This window comes from Trifolium pratense, linkage group LG4, assembly GCF_020283565.1.
Source record: "Trifolium pratense cultivar HEN17-A07 linkage group LG4, ARS_RC_1.1, whole genome shotgun sequence".
NCBI lineage: Eukaryota > Viridiplantae > Streptophyta > Magnoliopsida > Fabales > Fabaceae > Trifolium > Trifolium pratense.
The window spans coordinates 23,726,341-23,749,605 of NC_060062.1; the positions used below are offsets into that span (position 1 = coordinate 23,726,341).

General features: G+C 32.5%; 2 protein-coding genes and 1 pseudogene across 4 annotated transcripts; all 3 read right to left on the bottom strand.

Moving 5' to 3' along the window:
• Positions 1-2,556: 2,556 nt before the first annotated feature.
• Positions 2,557-9,325, bottom strand: LOC123924004 (beta-glucosidase 44-like). Of its 2 annotated transcripts, XM_045976760.1 has the most exons (11): positions 9,001-9,325; positions 7,402-7,460; positions 6,888-6,963; positions 6,727-6,798; positions 6,402-6,489; positions 5,628-5,880; positions 5,296-5,411; positions 4,493-4,710; positions 4,178-4,209; positions 3,983-4,085; positions 2,557-3,091 (listed from the first exon to the last, which is right to left on the bottom strand). In XM_045976760.1, the coding sequence occupies exons 1-11, from the start codon at positions 9,251-9,253 to the stop codon at positions 2,817-2,819; spliced, it is 1,545 nt and encodes a 514-aa protein (XP_045832716.1). In that variant the 5' UTR covers positions 9,254-9,325; the 3' UTR covers positions 2,557-2,816. The 2 variants fall into 2 exon arrangements, with proteins under 2 accessions (XP_045832716.1, XP_045832717.1); XM_045976761.1 differs by lacking the exons at positions 6,888-6,963; positions 7,402-7,460; positions 9,001-9,325 and having other exon boundaries at positions 5,628-5,857; positions 6,727-6,776.
• A 798-nt stretch (positions 9,326-10,123) lies between these two features.
• LOC123924005 lies at positions 10,124-12,516 on the bottom strand (annotated as a pseudogene).
• A 2,975-nt stretch (positions 12,517-15,491) lies between these two features.
• On the bottom strand, positions 15,492-23,212 carry LOC123919679 (glycine--tRNA ligase, chloroplastic/mitochondrial 2-like). 2 transcript variants are annotated; one of them, XM_045971653.1, is made up of 8 exons: positions 23,071-23,212; positions 21,648-21,716; positions 19,221-19,285; positions 18,255-18,490; positions 17,316-17,388; positions 17,074-17,157; positions 16,927-16,990; positions 15,492-16,408 (listed from the first exon to the last, which is right to left on the bottom strand). In XM_045971653.1, the coding sequence occupies exons 5-8, from the start codon at positions 17,382-17,384 to the stop codon at positions 16,137-16,139; spliced, it is 489 nt and encodes a 162-aa protein (XP_045827609.1). In that variant the 5' UTR covers positions 17,385-17,388; positions 18,255-18,490; positions 19,221-19,285; positions 21,648-21,716; positions 23,071-23,212; the 3' UTR covers positions 15,492-16,136. The 2 variants fall into 2 exon arrangements, with proteins under 2 accessions (XP_045827609.1, XP_045827608.1); XM_045971652.1 differs by lacking the exons at positions 21,648-21,716; positions 23,071-23,212 and having other exon boundaries at positions 19,221-19,783.
• Positions 23,213-23,265: the final 53 nt, after the last annotated feature.

Sequence of the window (23,265 nt, forward strand, 5' to 3'; positions counted from 1 at the left end):
GTGTCATTAGCAACTCATATACTTTAAAAGTTATACATATTAAACATATGAGAAATGTTATTACAACACAATATTTTAACAAAAATACAACAAAGTTTCACTTAATATTTTTTTTAATATATTTTGCACATCTCGATAATTATGCTGTGAGTGGAGAGAGATTGTGTCGTATTTTTGTCTGGTCTTTTTGTGTTCATATAACACTACTCTAAACATATATGCATGGGGGAGGGGGGTTGGAGCCCCTGCTTGCCCCCCTCCCCCCTTGGGTCCGTCCCTACTTTAGAGGTTGTGCGTGTATTGCATGGGGTGGTTGAGAGTGAAGTCTATGTGTTGTAACAATTTTTAAATAGTGTTTATTCTCTGGTTGTTAATTTAGGCAATAGCCATGATTTTTCTTCGATTTTGGAGTTTTCACGTTATATTCTTGTGTGATAATTGTATTTTTTAATTTTTTCTTATTATTTCCCAACACTTCCTTTATTGCTCATTATGAAAAATAATCAAGTACAAGCTGTGAAACTCGTGTTAGAACGATACTTTTCTTTATTCCCAATAAATTAAAGATATATATCCTCCCTTTCTTCCTTAAGAAGGATGATTAAAAACGTAAGCTGTGAAACTTTTTTTTTTTTCTTTCAATACAATGTGAAACTTGTGTGTGTATAAAATCATTGTAAATTCTAGTATGATGATGTAGGAAGGTTGGCCGCGCCAGATTGAAGATCAAGTGGCGCGCAATAAAGGTTCACTTGGAAAATAGTGAAGATTTAATTTTACTATATTTTAGAAAGATTTAGTGAAGATTTAATTTTATATTTTAGCTAGATTTATTATTTTTATATTTTAGCAAGATTTATTATTTTTATTTAGCTAAGTTTGTTATTTTTATTTTTACAATCTTTTAGAAGATTTGTTATTTTTATTTTTCACTACTATTTAAACTAAACTATTGTAGCCTTGAAAGACAACCTTTTGATTTAATAAAATACAGAGATTTTCCTCAAGTTTGGTGAATTCCAAATTACTCATTCGGGTGGATTCCGGAAGTCTAGTGGATTCTAGATTAGTTACTCTTTCTGGTGGATTCCAGAGTCTTATCTAACTGGTTTGTCGCTTGCGAACCTGTGTTTATTATAGGATTAACACTTGTTTTTCCTTCACGCTTCCGTACTGCGTCATATGGCCACCATTTGGTTGAATGTATTTGATGTTGAACTATATATTATCAATTTTAATGTGGTACAAAATTTAGTTAATATTGAGTGTTTTTTTTTTAAACAAAGGTGGAAAGCCAACGTGGCCAACCTTCGATTAGAAACTTAATATTAAAAGGAACAGAGACACCAGGGGTAGGGTAACTATCAAACCATAAACTACCAGTAATGCTCAGGCCTATATTAGCTAGCTTATCTGCAACCTGATTTTCTTTCCTATAGATATGAGAGACTACAAAATACATATTTCTCACCAAAAGCAAGCAATTGTTCCAACATTTTCTAAGCTTCCAAGGAATGACAAGCTTAGACTACTTGAACGCTAGAGTAACAAGTTTGGAATCACACTTAAGCCAAAGTTGGTTCCAACCTCTCCTTTGTGCAATCTCAATAGCGATAATTGCACCAATAAGCTCAGCAGAAAAAGCATCACTCACCCCAAGATTAGAAGCAAAACAACTTCGATCGTTAGCTGATTATTTCTAAAGATTATGTCCACAAACTAAAAGACCAGGGTTACCTTTAGAAGTACCATATGTGTTACACTTTACCCAAAGCAGAGAGGGAGGCTGTCAAATAATCTCTGTAATGACCGATACTTTAGGCAGATGGTTTCACAAATTGAAAGCTTTTAAAATACAAAAATGGCATATCTGATATCTTTGTTGCAAATGCGTGTGCTAAATGTGTTGATGTCAGCAATTAAAATTTTTGAGTTTGTAAAGTCACACATTGTTATCCAAATGTTGTAATTGCTTATCGAATTCTCTTAAGTATATGTTGGGTTGTTGTTGCATCTGTCTGTAGATATAAGTTTTTTGAAATTCAAATTATTGAAAAACTACTTGAGATCGTCAATGTGATAAAAAAGGTTGAATGATCTAGCTATTTTATATATTAAGAATGATATGATAGAACATATTGATACAAAATAATTGTTAATGTTTTTAGGACGTGTTTTATATGAGTATTTTGATATTAAATAAAAAAAAACAATGCTTTTTAAAAATTCAAATTTTTTAATATTATTTAATAGTTAGACCTAAATTATAAATTTATCCATAGAACACCAAATTATACGAACGGCCCTGAGTAGCACTTGAACGATGTTGAAAGAGCATGTTTGCTTCATTTATTTGAGAATCTTATTCTTGAATCTTTTTGAAAAGCGTTTGACTAATATATACTTATACAATTCTCATATATCAATCGTAAGAATTAAATATAGTAGTTACACAATTTTATTTCAAACACATAATATGTTAGTAAACTTTTTTTTTTTTTTTTTGTTGTTGAAGGAAATCTTAGTAAACTGTTAGATGTTCGTAAACTCATGATGTTTTATTAAAAAGACCATTTTTATTCCAAGACTTGCACTATTGCAAGGCAGATGATCATTATAATTGTAGTGACCAAACCAAAGAGAGGTATTTTCTTATCAAAACCACATAAATTTAGTGAATATTCGGTATCATTACTTTGGCGAAATCACGGTAAGCAACTGATTATACAAAAGTTGCATTTATGTAACTTTTATAAAATTACGTTGTCTTACTACTATGATTTCATCAAATCTACCGTAATATTAAAGTCAACTATTTACTTCTTTTTGATGAGTAGCTGCTTGAACCAATATGCTGACAACTTAGGGGTTCTCTTGAGAGTCTTGAAATCAACATAGACAATACCAAACCTTGATGTGTACCCTAATCTCCATTCAAAGTTATCAAGCAAAGACCATGCATGGTATCCAACCAAATTTGCTCCATCATCAACAGCTTTCTTTAGTTGAGTTAAATAGCCTTTGTAATAGTTTATTCTTGTGGTGTCATGCAATCCCTTGGCAAATGTTACATTACCCGGATCATCCATGCCTACATATCATTAAATATATGTTACATATATGACATCAAAGCCAAATTACTTCCTTTCAATTTATGTTTTCATCCTTAAAATTATATGGCTTAACTATACATATGGTCCCTTACGTTTATTTTAGGTTTCAATTTGGTCTCTTACGTTTAAAAAGTATCAATTTGGTCCCTTACGTTTATTTTAGGTTTCAAGTTAGTCCTTTCCGTTAATTTTTTCACTAACACCGTTTGAACAGTACACGTGTCAGCGTGTCCAAGTGCCACGTGTCAGTACACATATGCAAATTGATACGTTTTAAACGTAAGGGACCAAATTGATACTTTTTAAACGTAAGGGACCAAATTGAAACCTAAAATAAACGTAAGGGACCAAATATATAGTTAAGCCAAAGTATATACTAGTCCTTGAAATCAAATGGAAAATTTATTTTAATCATTACTTTGATTTTAATCCATGTAATATATGCTCATATTGAGGTTACTCCTTATATGATTCATATTTTAGTGATTAAAATTAATTTGGTCTACATATTAAAGAATTAAAACTAATAAAATCAGACATACTTCGCATCCTTCACACACAACTGCGAAGACTAATATCTCGAGTCTTGCGTATATGATTCATATTTTAGTGACTAAAATTAATTTGGTCTACATATTAAAGAATTAAAACTAATAAAAAAGTGTATTATAAGGATTAAAACCAAAATAGTAAAGACCAAAAGAACTTTTTTGTTTGTTTCAAGGACTAAAAAAAACAAAATAAGAAAACTAATTAAAATTGAAAATCAAAATATTTGCAAAATGCTAAATATATTTAAGGAAAAAAGAACATAGAGTAGAAATCATTCAAAATTTCAAACAAAGCTAAAAACTAGCCTAAGGTGTTACCATTTTCAGATAAGATCATAGTTGGGTTTCCATAATGCTCCTTGATGTAGATTAATGCTTTGTACAAACCCCATGGTACATTGTAAAGCCAAGATGAATATGCCTGCAAAGTATCACTTGTAAATAATTATTTGCATGATTTTATCACTAATATTTTTATCATGATTAATTAACTTTCACTATTTACAAAATTACCCTTGGTCCAATAGGTACTCCATTCTTAGCATCTTCAATGTTCAACAAAAAATAATCAATGTCAGACATGAAAATTAACAAGAAAAGTATACTTTTAAAATATACCATTAATTTATTCTCCAAAGTATCACATTTTCTCCGATTTAATTCTTAAAAGTATAGTCCATAAAGTAAATAAAATTTATTAATAAGATGTTAGGGACTAACATGACATATTTTAAAGACTAAATCGGAGAGTGAGTGTTACATTAGAGACTGTATTAATCGTTTATTTAATATTTTTAAATATATTTGAAGAAAGCAATATTATCTTACAAGCAAACTTTGCATTCCAATCCATTTGAAAGCCAGGGACTTTTGGTTTTGATTGATGAGGATCATACACGTAGAAAGTAGTATATATATTGATACCAACAAAATCAATGGATCCCTTCACAATTTTCACTTCTTCCTTTGTGAACTTTGGGAGTCTATTCCCAACAATATTTTGCAAGGTTCTTGGATACTCACCATAAACAATGGGATGAATGAACCTGTGAAAATTAAACACCTTAAACACATACACCGAAATAAATAAGTACAAAACTTAGGGTCCGCTTGATCTGCAAAACATAAATACTGGACAGAACAGTGCAGGACAGTACAAGACATAACAGCACAGGACAAATGTTTAAGGTATTGAACAAACTTTGTGTTGTACGATGTTTGGTGGATAAAATGTTATTTTGGTATTTTAGACAACTTGTGCTGAGGACAAAAAGTTGTCCCGTGGTTCTGTGGGGACAGGAATTTCAAGTTTTGTCCTGTCCCTTGGCCCCCAGTTTGTCCAGTACCAGGAACAGTTTGAAAATTAAACACAGTACAACAGAAGTTGTCCTGTCCAACCCCTTATTTTTTAGCACATCAAACGCACCCTTAGTTACAATTCTTACGGCGTTAATGTTTGTGTTGTTTTAGTTGGCGAATAACACAAACATTTCATATGAAATTGCACTTAAGTTCCGTCTTAAACAAAATGAGTAAATCAGTATTTTAGTCCTAGAGTTCGTAAGTGTCAAGAAATCTAAACCCTCAAATTAATAAAACGGTAAATTAGTCCCTAAACTAAATTTTTTTACCATCCAATATGAAAGTCTCTAGCTCTTTGAGCAGCATAGTTATCAGCCTTTGATCTTGTAAGAGGCTCATACCAAACAAAATCCAACAAAATTCCAATCCTACCCTTTTGCTTTTCCTAAAGAAAACCACAACCACAATCATCACCACAACATAACAACATGGCGCATGTTCAGATTCAGTGAGTTTGATAAAATCACTGCACAACGTGATTCTGTTGAAGCTGCAAGGTGTAACCTTGCCAAAATTATGATGACATGTCATAATTCTGACAAACTCACCGCGAATTCAAACATATAATTAATCTTAAAAGACTTAGAATAATAAATATTACTTGGTACTTCTCTCTGTATATTTGAACAGCAGAAGCATGTGACAAAATCAAATTGTGAGCTACAATGTAAGGCTCAGTTCCTGAATTTCCAGCTGTACAATTTCCATATTCTTTTGAACATCTTCCAGGGGCAAAAAAGCCAGTATCATAACCAAGAGCAGCAATAACTCTTGGTTCATTGAAGGTCATCCAGTTCTTAACTCTGTCTCCAAATGTCTTGAAACAGAAATCTGCATAATCCGCAAAATCTTTCCTGTGTAATTATAAAACATTCATCGATATAAATTATATATATATATATATATATATATATATATATATATATATATATATATATATATATATATATATAAAATTTTCATACTGTTGATCAATCATAACCGTTATATTATTGAAAATATTGTTGACATCAGTTGTATATACTTCTAAAAGTCACACTTATATGGTTGTGTTGTATTGATTGTGTATCAAAATTAAAAACGATACGATGTAACAATTCTCAAACTATAAGTGAAAAAAAGAAATGAAACATAAATATTTTCTCAAAGTGAAAGAAATTGTTCAATTTTGTTTTCATAGTGTCAGTTCACCGGGAGGATCCCCTCCCAATTCGAAGTTTTTCCTGGAAGTTTCAATCTTGTTGACTATGACAACATTCATGACGATAAACAGACTCGCAACTATGGCAGGGCGGTACACTCTGCACTCTCGCGACCCCTACTCTAACGAGTACGCAAGTAAACTACCTTTTGAAAAGGGTATTTTAGTACTTACACAACATTACGGCTCAATAACCCATTGTACTTCAACTCAAGAGCTAAAGGAAGGTCATAATGATAGAGATTTGCATAAGGAGTAATGCCTGCAACATAAAACAAATCACTAAGCAATTAGCATTAACATTACATTTCTAAAACTATGTTATTATTTATAGACTATGCCTATGTTTGGTATTACGTTGGTTAAGTCCGAATCACGTGATCCACCGTAATTTTCTAAAAGCTACACTCTATAGTTTCTACAAAATCACGGTATGTCACTGTGATTCTAGTATACTTACCGAGATACCAAACGTACACTATGTTACATAAAAAATTACCCTTTTCTAGCAAGTAATCAATCAATCTGTTGTAGTATGCTACACCTTTCCAATTTACTTTGCCAGTTCCATCTGCAGCCCATCAACAGTTTAATCGATTATAAAATGAGTTATAAATTTTCTTCATCTTGTTTTGATTAAATATGTAATATTTGAATTACTTGGAAATATTCTGGACCATGAGATTGAGAACCGGTAAGCATCAAAATTTAGCTTTGCCATAAGATCTATATCTTCCTGTCAATTGTCAAATGAAACACACTTGAGCTCACATCATCTCTTAATCAAAGGTATTTATTAAGTTACAATAATTATGAAGGTTCATCAAGAACTATAGATGTAATTAGCAAATTAATTAAGTTCCATAAAAGAAAGTCCATAATTCAATTTGCAAAACTATATACAAAGTTTTTTTTTCTTTACAAATAGCCTAGGTGAAAATTCTGGTTTCAGTATATTTAATGAATCTGAACTCCCATAAATATTAAATATACGATGAACTTAAAAAAATACAATTTTGCTTATAGAGTACCACGTACGGAGGAAGTGCTTTAATTGGCAAACTTTATATTTCCAGCCACAAATTGTAAGATTCATACTAAGGATTACTTGTGACACAAGGTTAAATAACTTGAATTAAATTTCTATTAATGTTTAAGCTTTAAAGGCACTTACTTTGTAGCGATGATATTGATCAACAGAAACATCTCCTGTGCCATTATTTGCGACAATCCCTGTTATGAATCGAAACAATAAACGATTAAATATTTCACAATTTTTTTTATAAAAAAAAAGCTAAACCAATTTAATCTCAACATTTATCTATGGGATTATATAATGTAGAACTAAAGAAAAGATGCAAACACGCTTAATTGATATGACACAAATCTCTTTTAGTTTAACCAAATTCTTGAGTTCAAATATGAGCATTAGCATGCAATTTAACCAAAAAAGGACTTATGTTTTTTATTAATTTCACCAAGGAAAAAAATGAATAAATATTAAAATTATTAATTCGTTTGAATACCTTTAAACTGTAGTTTATTTAAGTTTTACTAAAATTTTTAAATTGAGATTCTTGAGATGGATATTTGCACTTATGTTACTGTTTTTTAATTTATGTTTGAAAATTTATTTTTGGTTGGAAATGTTACGAAAGCGTCTCTCACAAAATATTCATGTATGGTCTCGTATGTTTGATCACTTTATTTAGTCAGATTCACAATATATTAATTGTTCATATTTAATTATATTTAAAATACACAATATTTCCTAGAGTTTAATTGATATACACCGACGGTGTAAAATAATTTTACACCATCGTCCAATAAACAACCATTATTTTTCCATGTCATATCAAGAAAGTGGGGTGAAGTGGGGTGATGTGGCGGAAAACATGGTTGGTATTGGTTGACAGTGTAAAATTATTTTACATCGTCGGTGCATATCAATTAAATCCTATTTCCTAACCAAAAAAGAAAAAGAAAAATACACAATATTCATTTCATTTATCTTTCTACCTTTTTAGAAATGAGATGAATGGCTAAATAAGGTGACCAAATGCATGAGACTACTTACCAAAAAAAATGCATGAGACTATAGAAAAATATCTAAGTCTCTCACTTTCCGGCGAGTCTTATCTTCTTAAACACTTCAAATTAGAAAATGGGAGAAACTGTGTCAAATTTTAACAACTTGGAATCCGGGTCCTAAAAATGTTTTTCTTACTTACAATATAAAAACATTTGATTAGTAAAAAAAAATAAAACATCCGTCTAAATATCATTATGTAAATAGAACTGTTATTCCAATTACATTTCTCATTAATGAAAATATTGTTGATTGAAATCGTTATAAATAATATAAAACTATTTATATGGCTCTATCCTAACAGCTTAAGTTTTGAGATAATCGGTTATTATTTGACATGGTATCAGAGCTTCTATGATTAAGTGGTCTAGAGTTCGATCCCCGCTGCCCTCATTTTCTAATTAAAAAGTGGAACTTAACCGTATGGTAGGTGAGCCAATGCATTATCCATGCTTCAAGCCCAAGTAGTCTCTTGCGTGAGGGGGCGTGTTAGAAATAGTATAAAATAATTGATATGGCTCTATCCTATAGCTTAAGCGTTTGGGATAATCGGTTATTGACAAAAATGACAAAATTGTCCTTGATATTGTACTTTTTGTATCCTAAAAATGTGTTCCAATAACATTATAATTTTTGAATGAATTAAGAGTAATAATAAAATAAGATTGGATAAGAAACACAAACCAGGTTTTTTTATGAAAACATCCCAAATACTAGGACCTCGACCATCTTTGTTGGCCATACCCTCAACTTGATAAGCAGAAGTTGCAACACCAAACACAAACCCTTTAGGAAACACTTCTCTACTCAACCCTCCAGTATCCAAATGCACTGTTTCAGGCACTGCAACTCCATTAACAAACCCAATAACAACAACTAAGAAGAACAAAAACATGAAATAGAAACATTCATGATGTTGTGAATCCAACATCACCATTTTAAAACAACACCAATACTAAACACCGACACTATTTTTGTGTGCATGTGTTTGTAATGGAGATAATGTTAGGATATGACTATGAGTGATTGGTTTTATATAGGACATGTTTGTGTAAAAATACAATTTTGCCCTTCAAAAGGGTAGCATGTCATAATCAAGTGTGAGGTGTAAATGTTATATCGCACATTTTGCCAAAAAGAGATATTTTTGGTAGATTGTGGCGTGGAGGAACGTTCATTAATTATTAAAGTCTTTGTTGGTACTACTTTATCTACTGGAGAGGTGGTTCAGACTTTTTTCTTATGTTCCTGTCTCCTTATAATTGCTCTATTTTGTTTTACTTTTTTGGGATCGAGGATTCACTATCCCATATTTTCTTATTTGAAAGCATAAGTTTATTAACAAACATATTAAACACATCTTGATCTTGTACCCGTAAACTATCTTTTTTAAGTCAAGGTTCACTCATAACCTTAACTTGTATACCGTTTCCTATTTTCCACCTGCATCCATTCATTAGTCCTTGACGTGACTTCCAAATGTTATGCTAAGCATAGCTCGGGTTATTGCCAAGATTGGAATAAATGAAAAAAGGAATTAGGAAATGAGGAATATTTGATTAGGCATAACCACAAATAATACATGTTAGACACACACATGAATTCAAAAAAATAGAAGGTAAAATGATTAATTAATAGTAAGTGATGTGACTAAATTATTTATCATTTAATTTTTTCATTTATGTGTGTGCCCAAATATATTTTATTTGGGGTTGTGTTGTGCTATGTAAGAGTCTCTTTTAGGAAAGTACCTCGCGTTGTAGATTTTTGCCACAAGAGTATCCAGTTTTGTCATAAAATTCCACCCTTACTTAGCTACCATCACCATGTTGAAGAGATGTTGTGATACAAAGGGTATTCTCTAGTTTATTCACACTTGAGCAATGGCCTTATATAAGAATTACAAACACACATCATCACTAGCACACACACAGTTATAATAGCGCGCACTGAGCCTATCCTTGTCACACAAGCACGGGCGTGCACCAAGCCTAACACAAACACACCCAACTTACACTCCCCTAAACCGAACACTTTGATCAGTTTACAAACTTAAGCGGGGTATATTGAATTTAATGTAGAAACCCGACCTAGTTACGATACATATTCAAATATACCTGCAACTGTTGCTACTTGACGATGAGGGGAGGAAAAGGACGATGTACATTGTACAATAAAATCACAAGCACAACAAGAATCACAGTCACAACCAGAAAGAGATTGGCCAACCAAGTAAGTTTACTGATAACAGTGTAGAGACCAGCCATGAAAGCCAAAGTTAGTGAAATGAGAGCAATTCCAAGAAGATGCATAACGATTTTGAGAAAGTCACCAATTGAGTTAATCCAAGTGTTGCCCAAAAGAGTATGATAGTGGAACCAATGGAACTGAACAATGATATTGTGATGAAGAAGATGAACAATTGGAACATTGCATGACATCGGTTGTTTGCTTTTCCATCTGTTTCACCCGGAACAGCAAAACATGCTCCTACTGATGCTGTGATTATAAGAGTTGAAACCAATGTGAGTGTCTCTACCCTGTCTTTATAATGTGTGTCGGAGCCTGTCAAAAAAAAGTATCGTGCAGTGTTGTTGGAAACTTTTTCAATACTCTCATTCGACTTTGAGCACTTTGTTCTTTATATTGTTCAGCGCTAGGTACCATCTCATTATTTTGCTTCAACTTTGGCGAGCTTGTTGCGTCACTTTGTCTCGATTTATTATCGACAACAAATCTTTTAAAACTTGGTTTTGCACCAGCAGATTTCAGTATGCAATATGTGTAAGTCGCTGCAAACATTACATCTATGTATCATATATAAAAATTGGATCAAATTTTGATAATGTTCTTATTGTGACCTTTCACTAATGCTCTCCCTCCGTCTTTTTTATACGCACTCTTTTGCAGGTGGCTTATACAAAAGGACGTACTGAGGGAGTATATGCAAAATACACCAAGCAAAGGTTATGCCTTAATGTATACATTAGAAATTATATAATCAATCTTGAAGTATAAGTAAACTCTAGTCATAAACATGTTAAAAATCATTGCAGTACTTGCCTGTCTGGTAGACAAATTTCCGAGTTGAGAAATTGCATTAACAACATCAAGAGCTGTTTCGTTGTTTTTGTTAACAGCATCAAGATCCACTCTTGGATCCCATATATTAAGTAAAAAACGGTTTTGGGATGACATGATTTCGCAGCCAAATGCAAAGGTGTATTTCCTTTATTATCCTTTTGATATATCATATCATGATGTGCAACAATTCGACTATGTAGTATGTAACGTACCACCTCAAGTTTTCCATAGTTTGATGCAATTAATGTGAAGAATATTACGTTCATGAATAGTGTCAAACATTTCTGTTGGATCTGGGCAGCATCCTAACAACATCTTTACTACTTTTACATGGCCTCCTTGAGAAGCTAGATGAATTGGGAAATGACCTAATATATTTGTCCCTTTGAATTGTGCAACATTTACATATTCCAAGTAAATAAACAACACCTTGAAGGTAACCTATAGCTGATGCAAAATGAAGAGGAAGCCTTTTATATGTGTCCATTAAATGTATCCAAGTTGGCTTCTTTTGTAGTATAATCTCCAACATTTCTAAAACATAGAAATTAAAATCAATATAAAGAATATAACTATTTATCTTACAAACCGATGTTGTACCACAGCAATAAAAGGTTTTGTATTTATCAAGCAGAATATTGAATCTTATTGAATGATCAAGAATGATAAAAAAGGGTAAGGTTTTACCTTTTATCGGTTACTAAATCCAAGACATACATTTATAATTATCAGCACAAATCTTATACCAATGGGAGAGCACCCAGCATATTTTATCGAATTTTATCATATATGCAACCTCAGTTACTACCTCCATAATCTACCTTTTTTCAGTTACTACCTCCATTAATCATAATGCCATATTATAAGAAATAGTTTAGACACCAAAGAGTTGGTTTCTATGTACTTTGCTTCAGTTGACTCGTTTCTTCCTTAGAGAATTCCCTTGAAACCCTTATCAGTGGGCCCATCAAACACAACAAAAAGTTATTTTGCTCAAAATATTGGTACCAAACAGGGACTTACGAAAAAAAACACCTTTTGCTCAATTAGTAAGGTTATTTTGTTTTTATCAAGCATAAGATTGAATAATAACCTCCACTCGTGAAATCAAACATAAAAAATTGAAACAAGAATCATATACCTGTTGATCAGACTTTTCATTTTAAAATTTAGGATAGAAAGTTGATCTGATTTGTGCATCAAGCCACATCAACACCTGAACCATCAACCTTGCCTTTACCACATCAGCATGCTTTAAAATTACATTTAGGGACTAGGGTCATCAAAGCACAAAAGATAACATCCATGCCTTATATTATGAATGAAATTTTATATTAAAATTTCATTTAAGGCAACAACTATAGCTTTCACATTAAGGCGATCCCATACAAAAATCATGGAACAAAGTATATCCATCTTAATGTCGAATTTGGAGTTAGTGAGCTCATCCACATATAGGGTCATAAAAAGACTATAAACAACATCCACATTAAAGCATACCATACCACTAGTGAAACTTTAACAATTAGGGTCATAAAAAGACTATAGACACCATCCACATTTTGAAAAAAAAAAAAAATCACATTAAAATTGCTTTGCTATGAAAGCCACCATCCAACTTTTCTATTATGAATAAAGAATTCATAATGCATTTTCCTCAAAGGTCATTGAAGCATCTATCTCTTAAAAAACTTAAGAAACATTAGGGACAAGGATAATTAATTTCGTAATGCAAAATCACTTTTAATTGCAGTTGCAGAATTGAACTTAGGGACTAAGGGTCATCAAAGCAGAATATATATCCATTCATGCATTATTATGAATAAAAATTCTTTTTTTTTAATAGAAAAGAGGACACCGATAGAGACAATTGCTTGAGTAGCAATTAAGACAACAACTAGCTTTGTCAAAGTCGAGGACTAGAGTCATTAAGTAATTTATCCAGCATTTTTTGGGCATCAAGTAAGCATTCATAATGCATTTTCCTCAAAGGTCATTGAAGCATTCATCCCTTACAAAACTTATGAAACATTAGGGACAACGGTCATTAAGCTCATAATGGAAAATCACTTTTAATTGCAGTTGCAGAATTGAACTTAGGGACTGAGGGTCATCAAAGCAGAATATATATCCATTCACGCATTATTATGAATAAAAATTCTTTTTTTTTAATAGAAAAGAGGATACCGATAGAGACAATTGCTTGAGTAGCAATTAAGGCAACAACTAGCTTTTTCAAAGTCAGGGACTAGACTCATTAAGTAATTTATCCAACATTTTTTGGGCATCAAGTAAGCATTCATAATGCATTTTCCTCAAAGGTCATTGAAGCATTCATCCCTTACAAAACTTATGAAACATTAGGGAAAAGGGTCATTAAGCTCATAAATATATTTCTTTTCATCCATTGCCTAAAAAGATATTATTAAGTTAGAGTTACTTGTGAAGTAGGAGCACCCCATGCACCCCATCAGACATCCTAACATAATGTGATATGTATCATGAATGTTAGAATAAAGTACAAGCAAGCATGTTGACAATTTTCTTACTTCATATTTGGGTTGAAGTACTGACCAGTAAATTCAGAATGTCCTCCAACAGAACTCTGAATGCACACATCAAATAGCTTGCACTCAATTCCTCAAACAAAAAACAAGTATTTAAAATAACATATTGTAACTGTAACAGCCACTAAAATAACATAGCACTTACATCCCATGTGAAAAGTAAGGTGACATCTGCACCAAATAAAATTGACGATTATTGTTAACTTTATATATAAAACCGTAAAAGTAAAAATTGATATTATGGGCTATAACAGGCAAAATCTGGCGACAAACTATTTTCAATGTTGGATCAGGTTCTGCATTTGAATAATACAGATGATCAGTATAAGAGATGCAATATAGTATAAATATCATAAGAGAACTCCAAAGAGTTGGTTTCTTTGTACTTTGCTTCAGTTTATTCGTTTCTTCCTTAGAGAATTTCTTTGAAACCCTTATCAATGGGCCAATCAAAGACAAGGAAACACTTTCTATTGCATTTGCAAAATCACTTAATACTGTAGTTGTAAAATTGCATTTAGGGACTAAGGGTCCATCAAAGCACCATAGATAATAGCATTTAGGGACTAGGGTCAACAACCACCGTTCACATTAAGGTATCATCCAGCATTTCCGGGGCGCCCTTACAAAAATCATGGAACAGAGTCGATCCATCCACATTTTGAATAATATTATTTTGTTTTGAAAGCCACCATCCAACTTTTCCATTATGAATAAAGAATCCATAATGCATTTTCCTCAAAGGTCATTGAGGGATCCATCCCTTACAAAACATATGAAACATTAGGGACAAGGGTCATTAAGTTCATAATGCAAAATCACTTTTAATTGCATTTGCAGAATTGAATTTAGGGACTAAGGGTCATCAAAGCAGAATATATATCCATTCATGCATTATTATGAATAAAAATTCATAATTTTTTTAATAGAAAAGAGGACACCGATAGACAATTGCTTGAGTACCAATTAAGGCAACAACTAACCTTTTCACATTCACAGACTAGAGTCATTAAGTAATTTATCCAACATTTTTGGGGCATCAAGAAAGCATTCATAATGCAATTTCCTCAAATGTCATTGAAGCATTCATCCCATACAAAACTTATAAAACATTAGAAACAAGGGTCATTAAGTTCATATTGCAAAATCACTTTTAATTGCAATTGAAGAATTGAATTTAGGGACTAAGGGACAATTGCTTGAGTAGCAATTAAGGCAACAACTAGCTTTTTCACATTTAGGGGAGTCATTAAGTAATTTATCCAGCATTTTTGGGGCATCAAGAAAGCATTCATAATGCTTTTTCTATAAAGGTCATTGAAGCATTCATCCCTTACAAAACTTATGAAACATTAGGGACAAGGGTCATTAAGTTCATAATGCAAAATCACTTTTAATTGAAGTTGCAGAATTGAACTTAGGGACTAAGGGTCATCAAATCAGAATATATATATATATATATATATATCCATTCATGCATTGTTATGAATAAAAATTCATAATTTTTTTGAATAGAAAAGAAGACACCGATAGAAACAATTGCTTCTTGACGAGCTCTTAGGATCAAAACCATTTTGCAGTTGCTTCAGAAGACACCGATAGAGACAACTCGTCCAAAAACGAACTGGAACAAGTTATAAGCTCGTTTGGCCTTGACGAGCTCGTAAGATCACAAGAACCTAAGTCCAGTGCGAGAACCTGACTACATTGATTAGAATAAGCAGGAAAATATTCATATTAAGGAACCATATTTACTTATCAGCAATTGCCAAAACTATACCGGCGTCGCTTTTAGGAACTATGTCCCCAGAAAATCTAGGAAGTGTGATCTCAAACAAGGCCCCGGTGATCTGCAAGATTTAAAGTGACAAGAAAAAGAAGAAAAAAATTGCAAGATAATAAGTTGTTAGTAACCAAATAAGATGCAGTACTACAACTGGAATGGGCATGAAAACTGATATGGCAACGTCAGACATGGCAAATTGAACAACCTGCTCAGATTATCCAACTCGAAGGGCATAGTGACGCCCCATTACTCCTTAAAGTGCAGTAAATTCAATGACAACTGATGTGGCAAGGTCAAACATGGCAAGTGAGGCAGCTTCTCTGATAGTTTGTTGTGTATCTTCATTGATATCCAGGAGGCAACTTAGCTTAGTAACCATGTTTTCAACGAGTAGCAGGCAACTTAGAATTCCAACGCATTGTCTTTGGAAATGAAATTTTAGCAATAGTAGCAGGCAAATCTTGACAAGAGTAGAAAAAATTACCTTTAAGAAACAAATACCACACCAAAATATGGTACTTATGTTTTCCAAATAACACTACCAAGAACATAAAAACAAGCTTAAAATGGCTAGATTTCAAAAATAAAGAATAGAAACCTCCAATGCATGTCTTGAAGACTCTTTTATACAAGCGTATTACATATTTTGTTTTCCCTGCAATATCAAGAAATCACATTAAAGTACCTATTATATTGAGTTGGCTTGTGGTATAGCAGCATATTCACATGAAAATTGACGAGTTACACAAATTGAATTACAGCTCTTGATGCTCAAGTTAAAAGCTCAAGAATTTCTAAAAGCAATAAGTTCACATTTTACAAATCAGCAACTCGTAAGGTAGAAAAAATTCTAAAGGATCAACTAGTAGGTGGTAATACAACTCATCCATATTTTCTTCAATAAAGAATTCTGTATCAGGTAGAAAAAGTATAAAACAGGAAGACAAAAAATCCTATATAAGATGAAAATATGGTCCGATGAGTATTTTCCTTGTAACCAGTTGCATTGGAAGTGACATTTCAGGATTTTACCTTAGTTATTTACTCAACTTTGTGTGTTGTTAGTAGTGTACAATGAAATCCAACAATAAAAAAATAATTGTTTGATTTGATGAGTAGGGTAAAAAATAAACACATCCAAACCCATGAAACAATTTGACTCTGGATACTAACCATCAACCTTTCTGTATACCAAGTCCAGTGGAACAGAATATTTACTTGAAAAACCCTCAGCAGCCTGACATAAGAAAGCTAAATTAAGGCAGCATTCTTGAACCACAATTTAGGATATAATAACAAAAATATAAACCACAATGAAACCTTTGTTGGATTTCCTTCTTGATCAAATGCTTTTGAAACAGGAGGACCTCGAACCTCCTGTATAATGAATGCGATGACAACAGTCTGTTTAAAAAAAAAAAATGAAATGAAAGTGCTTGAAATTCAAAACAGAAATATGAAAAAGGTAAAAGTATATTTGTCAATGGAAGAGATGAAGCTCCAATATTGATATATTGTAGGTAAAAATATCATGATTTTAATGAGATGAAAATGTGTTATACTTTTTTGCTTGCATCAACAACATCTTGAGGTGGCAACTCTTCAGTTCCAATTGCAAGAACAATGATCATGAACCTGAAACCAAAGCAAAGCAAAGCTAGAATTTTACTTTACTTTATAGATAAAGTCAAACAATGATCATTAATAAAATGTGTACTCAAGCTAAAAATTAATATGATTTAACCCCTACCATATCTGTAAGTTTGTTTTGAATTAATAAGCAAATCAAGTAATTGTAACATGAAATACAGGATAGTCGTGTTTCTTTAAAGCGTGGATACCTAGAAATGCTTACAATATTGCTATTGAATATGTGAATGAATTCATTATTTTAACTTTATGATTCCTGACATATATTGATAATGTACTACTTTTAATATCAAATAAGTCCAATGCCTACTCAATATTCTAATCAAATCTCCATTGATATCACACCAATAGTTTCCAATCAGGCAGCCATGATTTAGACATCGCCAGAAACAAAGCCACAAAAAAGTGCGTTTTTTGTTGAAGCGGAATTTTGTAATAAATATGTTTTTATTCATAGTATTGATTCAAATCTCAAGTTATTAGGTGAAATCCCAAAGATTTTTTCAATATCTGATGGAAATAAACCTGACTAATTTTGTGCATAAATTTTGATTAGGAAGAGTGCATGCAAGGAGTGAACTCCAAACCATATCATCTTAAAGGCTCTAATAACATGCCAAGGACTAGTACCAACTTCCCTATAAACTTAAACTAAAGATGAAGGGCCAAGTATTTATATCTATATCGCTGACATGTAACCAAAAAATGAAAGATCAGCGAATGAATCAAGATAAAATTGAGATAAAACTATTTATCTGATCAGCACTAGTGTTTCCAAAATATTAGCAGAACCAAAGATTTACGCAAGATAAGGTGATTGCGTGACCGGTGACCTATTTATGCAAACTAACCTTCTCACATGCAGCCTTCAAAACATCCTTTGGCACTACAGACTGATCAGGTTCTGAGATGAAACCAAGGGGGAAGCCAAGCATCTCCCTAGTCTTCAACCAAAGTTAGGCACACTGGCGAAAAGCATCATGAAATGTAGAAAAATCGCGACAACTCGTAATGAAGGTAATGATTACAGGATCACAATTGCAACTTTGGGGTGGGCAGCTGCCTTCATTGCAAATTCCCTGTGCATCTGCCCATCATCTCATGCCTTATTGAATTGCAAAACATATAAAAATTTGTAGATGCCATTGCAAGTTTGCAACTTATAGCACAAACGCCAATCATAATAAGAGCTTATATATAAGCTTACACAAGCTATTTTAATAGCAAATGATAAAACAAAGATAAATTATTTTCATATATGCTACAGACTATTTTTATAAGCCATATTGGAGAGCTTGGCAAAAAAAACTTATGAAAATTGTCCTAAGTAGTTTTCATAAGTTCTCCCATATTAACAACCACACAAAACTTATGTTAGTAGATAAGCTCAAATAAGTCGATCCAAACAAGTCCAAGTTTATCAAACTAATCTAATCCATCAATGAGAAATTTAGCAGTAAAGATTATGTAGTAGGATTTAGGCTAAAGAAAACAGCTTATGCAAAGTACAGGCAAGCTGTGGGGATGAAGTAAAGTAACCAACCGACAATTTTATTTTTCATCTTTGGGTTGAAGTGCTGACCGGTAAATTCAGAATGTCCTCCAACAGAATTTTGAACGCACATATCAAATAGTTTTCACTCAATTCCTCAACAAAAAACAAGTATTTAAAACTAACATACTGTAACTGTAACACTGTAACAGCCACTAAAAACACATAGCGCTTACAGCCCATATATAAAACCGTAACTTAAATTTATATTTAAGTGAACTTTGCCTACCATAAAAGTAAAAACTGATACAGGATAGCTACTCACCTTGTAATTATGGGGTATAATAGGAGAAATCTGGCAACATCCTATTTTCAATGCTGGATCAGGTTCTGCATAATAATGCAGATGATCAGTGTATGAGATGCAATGCAGTATAAATATCATAGACGACTCCAAAGAGTTCGTTTCTTTGTACTATGCTTCAGTTGACTCGTTTCTTCCTTAGAGAAATCCTTTGAAACCCTTATCAGTGGACCAATCAAACACAAGGAAACACTTTCTTTTGCATTTTCAAAATCACTTCATACTGTAGTTGCAAAATTGCATTTAGGGACTAAGGGTCCATCAAAGCACAATAGATAATAGCATTTAGGGACTAGGGTCAAAACCAACTATCACATTAAGGCATCATCCAGCATTTTTGGGCCACACTTACAAAAATCATGGAACAAAGTCTATCCATCCACATTTTGAATAAATTTCATATTAAAATTACTTTGCTTTGAAAGACACCATCCAACTTTTACATTATGAATAAAGAATTCATAATGCATTATCCTCAAAGTTCATTGAGGGATCCATCCATTATAAAACTTATGAAACATTAGGGACAAGGGTCATTAAGTTGATAATGCAAAATCACTTTTAATTGCATTACCATAATTGAATTTAGGGACTAAGGGTCATCAAAGCATAATATATATATATATATATATATATATATATATATATATATATATCCATTCATGCATGCATTATTATGAATAAAAATTCATAATTTGTTTTAATAGAAAAGAGAACACCGATAGGGACAATTGCTTGAGTACCAACTAAGGCAACAGCTAGCCTTTTCACATTCACGGACTAGAGTCATTAAGTTATTTATCCAACATTTTTGGGGCATCAAGAAAGCATTCATAATGCATTTTCCTCAAATGTCATTGAGCATTCATCCCATACAAAACTTATAAAACATTAGGAACAAGGGTCATTAAGTTCATATTGCAAAATCACTTTTAATTGCAATTGCAGAATTGAATTTAGGGACCAAGGGTCATCAAATCAGAATATATATCCATTGATGCATTGTAATGAATAAAAATTCATAATTTTTTTAATAGAAAAGCGGACACCGATAGAGACAATTGCTAGGGTAGGAATTACCACAAAAACTAGCTTTCACATTCAGTGACATTTAATCTCTTACAAAAATTGTTTTTCGAAGCAGACGATTGAAAGTTCTTGAAAACTCAAAAATGAAAAAATAGACAACCCATCGTTGTTATTGGGACAGAACACGTTTCGTCAATTAAAGTTTCGTGTTTTGAAGCAGAAGATTGAATGTTTTTGAAATATCATGAATTAAATAATCAGTATCATCAATCGTAAACATGATCTTGTCATAAAACCCATTTTTGACTGATTAAGGTTTTTTTTTTTCTCAAGCAGAAGATTGAATGTTCTTGAATGATCAAGAATGAGAAAAATAGGTAAAGTTATACCTTTTATAAGCAGAAGATTAAATGTTCAAAAATGGGGTTTTTGATTTAGGGTTTTATACCCTCATTTTCATCAAAATAGGAAAAAGGTGTTTTCATTTTATGAAGCAGAAGATTGAATATTACCGTAGCAAACAGAATAGATTTCCGGCATAGATCGAGCATACCAATTTCTTTGATCTTTGAGCGACCCAACGAACACCACAGCTTGTTTCTTTAAGAAGAAAGAATGAGTTTTTCTGTTCATAGGGTTGTTGAAAACATGTGTGCCCAAATGTATTACAGAGGCAAAATGTTTGGTTTTGTTCACTTGTACAATGACCAAGAAGCTGTCCCAACTGGATTCATTAAGCTTCTTAAGAAACAAGACTCTGTCGTCAGCACCTATAGGGATCATGTTCATGCACTCAGTAAAGGTGTTCCTGCACGTGCTGTCATGAGTGAGCTCTTTGGAAAGGCCACTGGATGCTACCGGCGTCAAGGTGGATCTATGCACATATTTTCAAATTAACAGCCGCACAAAACTTATGTTAGTAGATAAGCTCAAATAAGTCAATCCAAACAAGTCCAAGTTTATCAAACTAATCTAATACATCAATGAGAAATTTGGCAGTAAGGATTATGTAGTAGGATTTAGGCTAAAGAAAACAGCTCATGCAAAGTACAGGCAAGCTGTGGGGATGAAGTAAAGTAACCAACCGACAATTTTATTTTTCATCTTTGGGTTGAAGTGCTGACCAGTAAATTCAGAATGTCCTCCAACAGAATTCTGAATGCACATATCAAATAGTTTGCACTCAATTCCTCAACAAAAAACAAGTATTTAAAACTAACTTACTGTAACTGTAACACTGTAACAGCCACTAAAAACACATAGCGCTTACAGCCCATATATAAAACCGTAACATGAATTTATATTTAAGTGAACTTTGCCAACCATAAAAGTAAAAACTGATACAGGATAGCTACTCACCTTGTAATTATGGGGTATATATAATAGGCGAAATCTGGCAACATCCTATTTTCAATGCTGGATCAGGTTCTGCATAATAATGCAGATGATCAGTGTATGAGATGCAATGCAGTATAAATATCATAGACGACTCCAAAGAGTTCGTTTCTTTGTACTATGCTTCAGTTGACTCGTTTCTTCCTTAGAGAAATCCTTTGAAACCCTTATCAGTGGACCAATCAAACACAAGGAAACACTTTCTTTTGTATTTTCAAAATCACTTCATACTGTAGTTGCAAAATTGCATTTAGGGACTAAGGGTCCATCAAAGCACAATAGATAATAGCATTTAGGGACTAGGGTCAAAACCAACTATCACATTAAGGCATCATCCAGCATTTTTGGGCCACACTTACAAAAATCATGGAACAAAGTCTATCCATCCACATTTTGAATAAATTTCATATTAAAATTACTTTGCTTTGAAAGCCACCATCCAACTTTTACATTACTTTGCTTTCATAAGGCATTTTCCTCAAAGTTCATTGAGGGATCCATCCATTATAAAACTTATGAAACATTAGGGACAAGGGTCATTGAGTTCATAATGCAAAATCACTTTTAATTGCAATACCAGAATTGAATTTAGGGACTAAGGGTCATCAAAGCATAATATATATATCCATTCATGCATTATTATGAATAAAAATTCATAATTTTTTTTAATAGAAAAGAGAACACCGATAGGGACAATTGCTTGAGTACCAATTAAGGCAACAACTAGCCTTTTCACATTCACGGACTAGAGTCATTAAGTAATTTATCCAACATTTTTGGGGCATCAAGAAAGCATTCATAATGCATTTTCCTCAAATGTCATTGAGCATTCATCCCATACAAAACTTATAAAACATTAGGAACAAGGGTCATTAAGTTCATATTGCAAAATCACTTTTAATTGCTATTGCAGAATTGAATTTAGGGACCAAGGGTCATCAAATCAGAATATATATCCATTGATGCATTGTTATGAATAAAAATTCATAATTTTTTTAATAGAAAAACGGACACCGATTACGACAACAACTAGCTTTCACATTCAGTGACATTTAATCGACAACCCATCGTCGTTATTGGGACAGAACACATTTAGTCAATTAAAGTTTCTTGTTTTGAAGCAGAAGATTGAATTTTTTTGAAATATCATGAATTAAAAAATCAGTATCATCAATCGTAAACATGATCTTGTCATAAAACCCATTTTTGAACGATTAAGGTTTTTTTTTTCTCAAGCAGAAGATTGAATGTTCCTGAATGATCAAGAATGAGAAAAATGGGTAAAGTTATACCTTTTATAAGCAGACGATTGAATGTTCAAAAATGGGTTTTCATCAAAATAGAAAAAAAGTGTTTTGATTTTATGAAGCAGAAGATTGAATATTACCGTAGCAATCAGAATAGATTTCCGGCATAGATCGAGCATACCAATTTCTTTGATCTTTGAGCGACCCAACGAAACGAACACCACAGCTTGTTTCTTTAAGAAGAAAGAATCAATTTTTCTGTTCTTTTCACAAATTAGCGTCTGCGTGTTTTGAATTTTGTTGAATGGAACGAAACGACGGCTTTAATTGCAGTT

Excerpts from the sequence above, each read along its gene's own strand:
- LOC123924004 (XM_045976760.1), bottom strand. The coding sequence starts at position 9,253 with ATGGTGATGTTGGATTCACAACATCATGAATGTTTCTATTTCATGTTT. Across the intron at positions 6,964-7,401 it reads ATCAATATCATCGCTACAAA|GAAGATATAGATCTTATGGC; the intron begins GTAAGTGCCTTT and ends GACAATTGACAG. Across the intron at positions 4,210-4,492 it reads TTGGAATGCAAAGTTTGCTT|ATGCTAAGAATGGAGTACCT; the intron begins GTAAGATAATAT and ends TGAACATTGAAG.
- LOC123919679 (XM_045971653.1), bottom strand. The coding sequence starts at position 17,384 with ATGATCATTGTTCTTGCAATTGGAACTGAAGAGTTGCCACCTCAAGAT. Across the intron at positions 17,158-17,315 it reads TTGTTGATGCAAGCAAAAAA|ACTGTTGTCATCGCATTCAT; the intron begins GTATAACACATT and ends TTTTTTAAACAG. Across the intron at positions 16,409-16,926 it reads GGTATACAGAAAGGTTGATG|GGAAAACAAAATATGTAATA; the intron begins GTTAGTATCCAG and ends TTGATATTGCAG.